This window comes from Esox lucius, chromosome 10 (assembly GCF_011004845.1).
Source record: "Esox lucius isolate fEsoLuc1 chromosome 10, fEsoLuc1.pri, whole genome shotgun sequence".
Taxonomy (NCBI): Eukaryota; Metazoa; Chordata; class Actinopteri; order Esociformes; family Esocidae; genus Esox; species Esox lucius.
Window position 1 is genome coordinate 3,765,069 of NC_047578.1, and position 12,997 is coordinate 3,778,065.

At 41.3% G+C, this 12,997-nt stretch overlaps 1 protein-coding gene across 4 annotated transcripts in view; it reads right to left on the reverse strand.

Annotated features, from left to right (window-relative positions):
* Positions 1 to 1,720, reverse strand: part of fndc5b (fibronectin type III domain containing 5b) — a 30,628-nt gene extending 28,908 nt beyond the window's left edge. For all 4 annotated transcript variants that reach the window (XM_020050064.3, XM_020050061.3, XM_034294595.1 and 1 more), the window contains exon 1: positions 1,047 to 1,720. In XM_020050064.3, coding sequence (XP_019905623.1) covers positions 1,047 to 1,131 — 85 coding nt within the window. In that variant the 5' untranslated portion in view covers positions 1,132 to 1,720. The remainder of the gene's footprint in view (positions 1 to 1,046) is intronic.
* Positions 1,721 to 12,997: the final 11,277 nt, after the last annotated feature.

The window sequence follows — 12,997 nt, forward strand, 5'->3', positions numbered from 1 at the left end:
GATTTTGTTGATTGATCGAAAAGGATCCCAGATTTGCCTGTGTGTGGGTGTGGGTGTGTGTGTGCAAGACTTGTTTTCCTCAAACTGGGCACCTTCCACAGTTCCTTGCTGAGACAGCATAACTCAGGTCTTAGAAGGAAAATGCACAGTTTTTTTTTGTTCCTGTCTCCTCTCTCTGGGGTGACAGATTACTCTAGGCTGATGTACAGCCAACAATGCCCCCCCCACCACAAAAAATAAAAGTAGGACACACACACACACACACACAAGAACTCACACACAATCAAAACCTTAGATTCCATTTAAAGTGCATTGCAACTGCAAATGTCTGTCACGACAATCAATCTTATTTGAGAATAAAGTTATTGTAAGGCTAAGTTGTCAGTGCAGTCACACTTACACCCTGATGCACTTTTCTGTCAGCCCAGGTCATGTTATTAAAGATGTCACAGGTGTAGCCTGTTTCTTCACAATTGTCTGTGACATGTTCTGACTCATCACAGAGCTACATATCTATTAGTTGCAGGCAGATGTATAGTTCGTCCACCATAGATCACCATTACTGCATCGCCTAATAATATTCAATAGGTCTATTAAAAATCTGCAATTCACCCATGCAGACCTTGATCACGGAAGTTGTATAAAAACAAAGTATTGACAGAGCAACAGTCCCATTGCAAATCTGTGTACTCGTGAATTGGAACACACCGATCCATCGAAGGCTACCTCCATCGCTCTACAACCGGTGCCCACAGGTCTTTCACACAGCCTACATTGTTATTGACGATTATAATGCTATGTCGGTTATTCTGTAGACTTGCCATCGTTCATTACATTGCACTATTGATCCAGTCTGTCATCGATTCACACAATTCAGGTTAATGTAAAATAGGCTGTTAGCGGAAGGCTGTAGACTCTGGATGTTCGTGCAATGTGCCAAGGGGCACAACAGATTGTCATGTGGCCATTGATTGATTTTCGTTTTATATGCCTATTGCTACAATATTATTTGTCATACTGGCATGACCACATGAACCAACACTTACCACCGGCTGTAACTGACGATACCGTGAGCCAACAGCCCAGTACGAGCACTGACAGTGCCGCCGCAGAGAAGCCTCGTTTCCCCATCCTTCTAACCGTAATTCTTTACATCCTGCCCGGGCAACCGAATATCCCATTTACTCGCGTTTAATGGGACCGACACCTCCGCGGGTGGTGGAGAGTTGGTAAGCATTCACCGCGCGAGGCTTCTCTCCTCCCCTGCTCTCCTTTCCTGCTTATTGGAAATCGGTGCTCGCGGTGTAAACTTGGTCGTTGGTTGCCGCAGAAACGCAACACTGGGGTGTTTCAGCACCTGGGACAGCGCCGCGCGCTTCCGTGAGTCACCGACCGCACGTGAATTGTCAGAAGGTATTTCTGTAATTCGACAATTCAGCAACACCAAATTTGTGTTAACGTGTTGAACAAACCTTAGCCATTAACAGACTCGTCTAGTTTCTTTTCGTCGGTACGTTCGGTTACACAGTGGCGCGCAGCACAAGCTGGCAGCTCGAGTGCTGCAGAATGTAACGTGTTGCCACGTTCAGACGGACAAAATCCTTATTAATCGCTTACTTTCGGTCTCTGTCTACCTCTCTCTCTCTGCCTCACCCCCCCTCTCTCTCCATGGAGGGAACCACATCCCCCAAATTATCTCTGCGGACGTAGAGTTTCCCCGCTCTTCCTAACGCCGCGTGCTAGCAATTGAGGTCAGTAAAGCACGATGTCACAAAATGCGACAGTTTGTATAAAGAGATAATTAATAATAAAAAAAACATTACATTATCATCAAATTACTTTTTAATTTTATTTGATTGCTGAAATGAGACGTGATTTGAATAATTTGGATCCCAAAACCTATCGAATGCCCGTATAGGTTTTTTCCACTCATGTTTTGCTCATTAAAATGTACGATCTTGATAAACCCAACGTGTTTTAAAATAAAATGTGTTATTTGTATTGTAGGTTAATAAGGCTAAAGCAAAGCCTGTATTTCGTCATTGGGATCAGTGAAGTGCAATTCAATTTGATATTGATTGGATGTCTTGTAAAAGATAAATGTCTCAACTTTAAATGGTGAATTTAAACTATCCCCCAAACAATAATCAATTAACAAGTCTCAGTTGGCTCGATTTCCCTTTATGAGCATGACTGGATCAGCCTACTTCTGGAATAGTGTGTGACGTAAGATTTCTTTTGAATAAGTGTTTACGTGTGTACTTTGCTTGCGCTTTTCTGGGTAGGCTATATATATGTGTTTGTGTGTGCGCCTAGTGTTCTGCATTTAGGTGTGTGTGTATGTGTGTTTATCTGTGCATATGTGAGCTGCTTTTAGCTTGGAATAATTGGGGACAGTTTAGGCCCTCCGGAATGTCAATTGGCTGGTTGATAAGGAAAGACAACAAACCGACACACCAGAGTTGAGCTCGGGGCTGAACTGAGTCGTGAATGTCTCTTTAATTTCTATTAAATATTTTACATTTAAATTATATCGGTTTTGGAAACACGAAGGGATCCAGAAATATACTGTACGCAATTAAATTGTTGTGGCTTAACTATTCTGCCATAGTCAAGTGATGTTAATTTGACATCATGTATGGTTACCGATTCCAGTATAGTCGAAACGTTTAAATGTCAGTTTGAAATTTTTCCTGTGTTCTGTAAATATTTTATGATCATGTTGTGGGTTTGGGTTGTGGGTCTATAATACCACATACAGTGGGAAGAACAAGTATTTGATACTGCCGATTTTGCAGGTTTTCCTACTTACAAAGCATGTAAAGGTCTGTCATTTTTATCATAGGTACACTTCAACTGTGCGAGACAGAATCTAAAACAAAAATCCAGAAAATCACATTGTATGATTTTAAAATAATTAATTAGCATTAAAATTGCACAAGGCTGGGATGGGCTACAGGACAATAGGCAAGCAGCTTGGTGTGAAGGCAACAACTGTTGGCGCAATTATTAGAAAATGGAAGAAGTTCAAGATGACTGTCAATCTCCCTCGGTCTAGGGCTCCATGCAAGATCTCACCTCGTGGGGCATCAATGATCATGAGGAAGGTTAGAACTACACGGCTGGACCTGGTCAATGACCTGAAGAGAGCTGGGACCACAGTCTCAAAGGTAACCATTAGTAACACACTACGCCGTCATGGATTAAAATCCTGCAGCACACGCAAGGTCCTCCTGCTCAGGCCAGCGCATGTCCAGGCCTGTCTGAAGTTTGCCAGTGACCACCTGGATGATCCAGAGGAGGAATGGGAGAAGGTCATGTGGTCTGATGAGACAAAAATAGAGCTTTTTTCGTCTAAACTCCACTCGCCGTGTTTGGAGGAAGAAGAAGGATGAGTACAACCCCAAGAACACCATCCCAACCGTGAAGCATGGAGGTGGAAACATCATTATTTGGGGATGCTTTTCTCCAAACGGGGCAGGACGACTGCACTGTATTGAGGGGAGGATGGATGGGGACATGTATCATGCAATGAATATGTCATGCAATGAAATGCAAATTAATTACTTAAATCATACAATGTTATTTTCTGGATTTTTGTTTTAGATTCCGTCATTCACAGTTGAAGAGTACCTATGTTAAAAATTACAGACTTCTACATGCTTTGTAAGTGGGAAAACCTGCAAAATCGGCAGTGTATCAAATACTTGTTCTCCCCACTGTAAATGGTTGTATATTTTTCAGGCAGAGAATGCATTATATTACACATTAAAGTATATATGTTATTACTGCTTCAGTAAAAATAAAACAAATATTTAAAATGGTAATAGCATATACTTTTGATAATAAAGTTGTGAAATTAATTATACTTTTTGTTTGGAAAATCTTGTATGTTTCCTTGCACAGTATGTCACAAATGATTCACTGGAATCTTTTACATCTCTAAGCCCCCCTAACCTCTAAACCTAATTATCCCGATTGTACGTCTTACCCCAAACCGTAAGCCAAAAGTAGCCTTTTCTTTATAGAGATGGCATAAAGACTACAAGAGGAGAACAACATTTTACTTGTTTTGCTATCCTTTGGGGAGGTTCTGGTCCCCACCAGGATATTTGCGGTCTTCAAAAACACACTGTAACAGCTCCCATTTTACCTATGTACATAGACTAACATACAAATTAAACTGTCCCCTGTGATTATAAGACTGAGTTTGGTTTGAATGCTTGGTGACTTGTGGAATGAACTACAAAATAGTAGTAGGGGCACAACACACAGTCACACCAACATAAGCACACACACACACGTTATAATGTGTGGAATCACTAACAATGAGATAAAGATTGAAGGAGAAAAAGCTGTGGATTCCACGGTCAAATCGATAAGTAATTACTGGTAATATCCATGGAGAGCACTTCATGTCTCTATCAAATGACGACAGAGACAGGACAGAGACAAAGGATGAAATTAATCAGTGACGAAGGAAAGGGGGAAATGAACGAGTGAGGAGGGAGAGAAGGAAACGAGAAAATGAACGAGTGAGGACAGAAAGACAAATAATGAACAATGGTGAGAAGACACATTTCTGGACCCAAGAATGTAGATTATTTTAAGGGGTATTCACAACAGAAAGAGGAGTGTGGGGTAATCTACTGCAGGACTGCTTCACCGCTGCAAGCAGGTTAAATCCTCCAGGATTCTTGTAAAGGAGCTTTTCCCACTGTCTCTGCCAGGGCCGGCCGTAGGCATAAGTGACATAAATTGTCGTTTAGGGCCCCCGACTGCCAGGGAGTCACAGACTGCTTGTGAGGCCTGGGCCACTAGGGGAGAGGGGGCCCCCCAAATCAAATTTTGCTTAGGGCCCCCAGAAAGCTAGGGCCGGCACTGGTCTCCGTCCCGGTTGGTTGGAGACCTCTAGGACTGATAGTCTCGCAATGCTGTTAACAACCTCAGGCTCTTTCGAACGTTCTTTTTAAAACATCCAAAATATAATTTTTCTCTTGGTTGCACCTGTTGTTACCAAATTTAATTCAAACATTTCAGAGACACACAAGGGCTGAAGTTAATGGCATGGAAAGAGACATGGAGAGTATAATACTGTCCGATGCTAATATTATACGATGGGAAAGTATTATTACTGTGTCCAGTTTAAGGATAAATTATTTATGGGTTGGGATTCTGAGTGATGAAATTAGTGTTTGGTATTATTATTTTTAAAAATTTTGGCATTATTATTATTTTCTTTTTTTCTCACCAGGGTAACACAAATACACAGACAGACACACACACACACATACATATTTGGGCCACCATCTGTTTGATGATGCGGCCCATTTCACCAGGTTGTTCACAACAGGTTACTCACCACGTTGGATTCCCTGGTCTGTCTGTGAGTTCCTATTTAATATGTCTGTGAGTTCGTTTTTAATATGTCTGTGAGTTCGTTTGTAATATGTCTGTGAATTCGTTTTTAATGTCTGTGAGTTCATTTTTTAATATGTCTGTGAGTTCGTTTGTAATATGTCTGTGAATTCGTTTTTAATGTCTGTGAGTTCATTTTTTAATATGTCTGTGAGTTCTTCTGCAGGTCTGTGAGTTTGTTTTTAATATGTCTGTGAGTTTGTTTTTAATATGTCTTTGAGTCTGTCTGTGAGTCTGATTTAGTCTGTCCACAGTTCTGCGTGAATTTGTCTGTGGTTTTATCTGTGTGTCTGTGAATCCCTGACTCTGTGGGGACTGTCTGTGAATCTGTGAGTCCGTCCGTGGGACTGTCTGTGAATCTGTAATTCTTTCTGTGAGTCTGTGTGTGAATCTGTCTGCTAGTCTCTGGGTCTGTGTTAGTCTGTCTGTGAGTCTGTCCATTATTCTGTCTATTTTAGTCTGTGACTACCTTTAAAGATGTGCGGGTGCTACTACAAGGCTTCTATGCAATGTGGTTCTTATATAAATAATGTTCAGTTATGTTGTGGACTTGGGGCCCTCTAGGCCTCTGCCCATCTCCCTACCTCCCTATGCTGTGGGCCGGTCATGAGTAAAATGTGGTGTCGTCATGGTGCTAGTAAAACATTAAAAGTCTATCAGGATGAAATGAGGTAATGCTGAGTGCATGTGCGTTCCAAATCCCACCCTATTCCTTATGCAATGCATTGCTATAGACCAAAGCATGGTCAAAAGTAGTGAAAGACAAAGGGAATAAGGTTCAGTTAGGAACACAGGCAGGTTCAGATTGCTAGGGGAAAAGCACGGGTTGGGAGTTCTAATGAGGCGCATAATCAGAGAGCGTGAGTGAGATAAAAGAACAAAGAAAAAGAGAGTAAGAACATGAGGGTTGTGCCTGCATGGTGTGGAGAAGGAGGTGTGTGTGAGAGAGGGTGAGAATAATTTGAAAGAAAATAAGAGATATAAAGTGAAAGAAGGTGGCAGAAGAATGTTAAAAAGGGAGAGAAAATGAAAGAACAGAGGAAGTTAAAGTTAGTCTCAGTTTGCCTGACGCAAAGCCACACCCACTTCCCAAGGTTCTATTCCCTGCACATTCCTCTAAGGCCACACCCACTCCTAAGGATCTCTTCCCTGCACATTCCTCTAAGGCCACACCCACTCCTAAGGATCTCTTCCCTGCACATTCCTCTAAGGCCACACCCACTCCTAAGGCCCTCTATTCTGCACTTTCCACAAAGGCTACATTGATACAGCTCCCATTTCACCTATGTCTGCAGTCTAACATACAAATCACAGACCTCACCTACCATCACATGAGTTCTGGAATGAACTGCGGAAATGTGGTAAATGAAATGCGTTTTACTCTCTGAATGAGTCTTAAGTTACAAGAGAGTAAAACTGTGATGGACGATAATATACCAGACTTTACTTTTTTAGACCACTAATTGCAAAATACCTCCCAAATGAATCTCTTGTCTTCCTCAGTGAGTACATTTGTGTTTTAAACAGTAGCAACTGTGGTATTTTATGTTTTATTGTGCTTTGAAAGAGTGTGCTGCTATTTGGGCCAGCTTTCACTTAATAAATGTACAGCAGTGGTATTCATTCCTCTCCTCAGGGACCCCTGGCGGTTCTGTATATTTGATCTATTTCTGAGCTGGCAGATCTGATTAGACTTGTCAGCAAATCATAAAGCCTTTGATTTGTGAATCAGGTGTGACTGTTAAAGGATACAATAAACCTGCCACGTCTGGGGCTCCCTAAGGAGACTTCTGATATGGATTCTCTTTAATATTACTTGGACTAACCTGTAAAATAACTGCTTAGTAAAAAAGAATATACATTGTACACTTAAAATACACACACACACACAGATATAGACACACACACACACACACACAGATATAGACACACACAAGCTACAAACACACTCCAAAATCGATTCCCCTAAACAGCAGACATCTTCCCATATTCTCTTATTCATGAAAATTCTCAGCACCCATCTCATTCTCTCTCTGCCCTTTATCTTTCCCTCTTTCCATGTGAACTAATCTAACAAAAAAAAAAGAAGGGGGCAGAGCAACCAATCCTCACAAATCTTGTACCTTGAGCTAAAGGAATTTGAAAACATTTCCAAATAGTATTACAACTAGGGTCTGAGTGCAATAGCTGGCAGTAAACCATCGGTTGCAGATTCAGATTGAGGAAAGGAAACAAGGAGAGGAAACGACGCATGTGAGTCAGGTCCTGTCAGTGGGGAAGAGGGGGGCACTCTCTAAAGTGGTCATGAATGCGGCATTGGCACCAGGCAGAAAGGTTGTCCTCCTGGCAGAACAGGGTACTGAGGAAAACTGAGAGAGACAGACAGAGCGGGTAAAACAGGATGAGAAACCTGAAGCAGGGCAGGCTTAGTAAACTATAGTACTGGCTTCTGTTCTTACTTTCCTTCACCTATGTTCCCTCGTCTCTCTCTCTCTCTCGCAGTCTTCTCTTGCTCCCTCGCCTTTGCTCTGTCTCTCTTTCTCTCCATCCTCTCCCTCCATCGTATTTCTCTTCTTTTTCTCTCTCTTTCGCTCTCGTCTCTCTCTCTCTCTCTCTCTCCTCCTCTCCCAAGGACAAGGTGCAATACAGCAGGTCAGTGCTGAGGATGCATTCCACACCGTTACATAGTGGAGAAGTGGAAGACGTGGTGGAATGAAACACGTGTGGCTAAATCTCACACACGCACACAAACACACACACTCACACACACAAACACACACACACAAACACACACAGTCTCTCACACACACAAATACACACACCCGCAAAAGCACAGCATCGGTTCTGGACTCTGGACTTAAGGGACTTTGGGGACGAAAAGAGTATGGAATATTCATGACACTGTCGTCTTTAAAAAGGATGTACAGTTCGAGGGGAGGACACATGAGCACACCCCATAATGACGAAGTATTCACACTCGTTGCCATGACAGAAATGAGATTGGATCCATCCTGTGTCCTTTGATCATCCTTGAGATGTCTTTCAGAACTTGATTGGAGTCCACCTTAAATTGATTGGACGTGATGTTGGAAGGCGCATGCTTGTACCTGTCTCTATATGGTCTCATTGTTCATTTTGCATGTCAGATCAAAAACCAAGCCTAGAACCCCAAGGAACTGTCTGTAGACCTCAGAAATGCTTTGAGGCAAAGATCCTGGAAAAGCTGGACAGAGCAAAATATAGAGAGGGTATTGAATAAAACCTAATCCAGTGTGTAGAGGACCTCTGTGTGGAAACACTAATGTACATGAGATATTTGAGTTCATGATTTACTTCAATAGATTTGCACACATTTCTAAAATGTGTTTTAACTTTGTTATTTTGGGGTAATTTATGTGGATTAATGATTAAATAAATTGATTGAATCAAATATAAATGTAGTTGATTACACAACAAATGTGTGTAGATAGAAAACTTTCCAAAGACGCTGTATGTAAGAATTGGCTGTCAGCTGGCTTGGTTAAATAACAGCTAAATGAAATGAAAATCACGCTTGCTGAAACATCTCTAGTATGCATGACAGTACTATGATAACAAAATAATATAACACAACAACAGAAGATATGCATATTACCAGATATCCTGGAATTGGTACAACATATCACTGTCAGGCTTCGTAAAGATGAATTCCTTGTGACTCTCAATGAGCCTAAACAATCGCTGAAGGTTTAGCCCCTAGCGTCTCGTTGTTTAAACCTTGATCAAAGCTTGGAATCTGAATTGTTGAACGAAATATGAATGATGCTCCTGTTGCTTGTTACAATAGACAGATGATGTAACAATGGGCAAATGAAGTCACAAAGGGCCAACGATTTCACACCATGTTACAATAAGCAGATGGTGTCACAATTGACAAACTATGTCAGACTGCGTTGGATTTCATAACAGGCAGACCGTGACAAAATACAAGATGATCTCAAAATGACGCAGGAAAAAACAGACAACACTGCTGTTCCCTGATTAAAAACCCTTTCATTTTGACCTGTGGCTTCAAGTCCAAGCTTGTACCATGTTGTGGGGGAATGTGTGTGTGTGTGTGTGTGTGTTTGCGTGTGTGTGTTCCTAGGAGTATTTTTTGTGGTGTACAGTAATTCTGACCGTACTTAACTGGGTAATCTATCACAACCAGAGGGAACGACGAGGGGAACAATAGGTTTTTGTTAGTCATGCTGTGTCAGCGTGAGACTGATGAATGAGCTGCTTTCAGGGGAAACAGTCTCACACACACACACACACACACACACACACGCACACACACACACACACGGTCATGTTCAGATGTGCTAACACACAGACACACACTCAAAGAAAGACATTGTCATCATTCCACGGCCTGCCAGGAGATGTTGAACAGATCCAAGACATACACAGATTTGATCAGATCTTTAATATCCAGCTCAGTCTCTTCTTCTTTCTTCCTTAATTCCTACCATTCCCACCCTTTGTGTGGCAGGACAAATGTGATTATATCAATGTGTGTTTGTGTGCACGTTTGAATGCGTCCATGTTGCGTCTCGCCTAAGAACATACTGGAGATATTGCCGGTATACCACGCCTCTTTTAGCCTTATTTTAAATGTGCCAGTGCTTTGTGTGTGACCATCTTCACTGGGTTTCCTGGGATTATATCTCTGACTCTAACAGTGTGTAATTCAAAAATCCACGTGTTAATCTGATTATCTCGATTATATCAGTCTGTTGTTCAGTTATACTCTTTTCATCCCTCTTTGTCTCTCCTATCTCTATTTTATGTCTATCCACTATGTCTCTTCTAAGTCTCTCCTATGTCGATCCTATGTCTACAGATGTCTATCTCTGATGAATATACTTAAAGTTACTATAGAAGTTGTGTCTTATTTTGAGCCAATTCCCTAAAACACGACAATACTCCTGAAGCAACAGGAAATGTGAATCATTATGCACATTATACAATAACGGACATTTTTGTTGGGGTTGATTATTCCTGAGGAAATGTGGAAACTTAAGAAGTTAATTCAAACAGTGAAATGCCAGTAACAAATCAAGACTCGACACACTGATGTGTGCCTGCGATCTGACCCTTTACGAAACCCAAAGCGTGTCTTCATCCATGCCTTCATGTGACACGGACACCCGCAAAGATGCAAAGAGTGACTCTCAGACACACAAAAACACACACACTAATGTCCTCTGCTGTCCAATAATGACACACTAATGTCCTCTGCTGTCCAATAATGACACACTAATGTCCTCTGCTGTCCAATGATGACACACTAATGTCCTCTGCTGTCCAAGAATGACACACTAATGCCCTCTAATTACACACAAATGTCCTCTGTTGCCCTCTAATGACACTAATGACACACTAATGACACACTAATGTCTAATGACACACTAATGTCCTCTGTCGCCCTCTAATGACACACTAATGTCCTCTGCTGCCCTCTAATGACACACTAATGACACTAATGACACACTAATGTCCTCTGCTGCCCTCTAATGACACACTAATGACACTAATGACACACTAATGTCCTCTGCTGCCCTCTAATGACACACTAATGACACACTAATGGCACCTGCTGCCCTCTAATGACACATTAAAGGAAGTTGACATATTGCTAGTAATAAATCTGAAGAGGGGCTGTGGTTGTGGACCCCAAACTAATTTCAGATTTTGTAGATTGTTTTGGCACCAGCTACGCATGCACACACCATGCACGCACGCACGCATGGACGGACGAACAGACAGACGGACACTCATTTACTGTCTTTTGGAGACTGAAACATTCAAAGCTCCTTAATTAATTTGCTGAGATTCAAACATAACAATAACTGTACAACAATTCAGATTCATGGTAATCTCTTGACATGTTAGTATTAATAATGAGAAACACATTGTAGCTCATTTTAGGAAAGGCTCCTCGTCGTCAAACTCTTAACCCTTACTTCTATGCGTTCTAACACTTCCCTCCTGCTAGTCGCATCTGATGTTCATGGATGATCCCTCAATATTGCACAGTAATTATAACCAGTCATCAAGTCTTTTCTTTTCAAGTCTCTCTGTGTTTGGTCTTCTTTCTTTGTGTCTCTCGTTCTTTCCTTTCTTTGTCTCTGTCTCTTTTTCTGTGTCTTAATTCAACTACATTTCCATTTTAGCTTTATTGGCATGGGAAACATACATCTCCCCCCCAAAACAGATTGGAAAATAAGAAATACTTAAGAAACACACAAAAAATATTCTACCTTTGCTTCTTTCCCCCTTTCTGTTATTGTTCATTCTCATTCAGTCTTTCTGTCTTGCTAGATGTTTTAGGAGGACTGAACAGAAATAAACTTGCTATAAAAGTTAACATTTTGTTTTAAATTATTTTTTTTTTAAATTAGGTAATCTTCCTAAGCAGAATGAACTGGCCAAACAATACAGAAGTAGGAACCGGCCACTCATATTCATTAATTATTCAAGACCGTTATAATTCCACACAATTCTATTGTTGCGGTACGCCCACACAATTACTACACAGAAGATATTGCTATTAAACATTATTAAAATGTTTGGGAAGGAATGCTACTTCCCTCATTGCAAGCAATTATAGATAATACTAAATACTAGATATATGCAATGACTGGGCAGTTACTTAAAGGACAGTGAGAAAGCATAGAAAGAGAGGACAAAATAAACCCATGCAATCACAAAGTAATAAAGAACATGAACAAACTCATAATTCAACTCTGCTATCAGCACTGCTCACCAAATCTGTCTCCTCACTCACAGGCCTTCTCTGTGGCCTAGATGCTTCTCAGCTGATATGGCCTGGCTTTCAGGAGGGTCCCTGCAGGCCACAGTCTCCTTCTTTATAACTGATACTAAATCTAAGTTTGGTTCTTAGCCTCTTCCATTATGGATTTATTATCTCCACGGTAACAATGGGAGAGGAGTTAACAGGAAGATGATAAACTTTGGACACAAACCTGAATTACCTAATGGATGGAGGATGTAGCTACGTGAGATTGTAGTATTTTTCTTTATTATTTTGAGGGGATTACTGGAAGAGAAAAAATGTATTGGTAACTGTTTAGCCAATAGCCTCTCTCTATATTATTTTGGTTGTCCTATATTATAGGTCCATAGGAAGGGATATGGGATAGGTCTGTGGGTGGGGTTATGGAATTGGTCTGTGGGAGGGGTTATGGGTTAGGTCTGATGGCGGGGTTATGGGATAGTTCTGTGGGAGGGGTTATGAGTTAGGTTTGATGGCGGGGTTATGGGATAGGTCTGTGGGCAAGGTTATAGGCTAAGCCTGTAGGAGGGGTTATGGGATAGGTCTGAGGGCGGGGTTATGGGTTTGGTCTGTGGGAGGGATAATGGGATAGGTCTTTGGGCAGGGTGGTGAATGTATGGCTAAACAATGAGAATATTTTAAACAAATATTGTAGTACACAAACACACACACAATAAAAAAACAGACAAACACAACATAACCTGGCAAGGAGAAGGTTTGCAACTCCTGGCTCTCGTTAACGCTCCAAAACAAGACCAG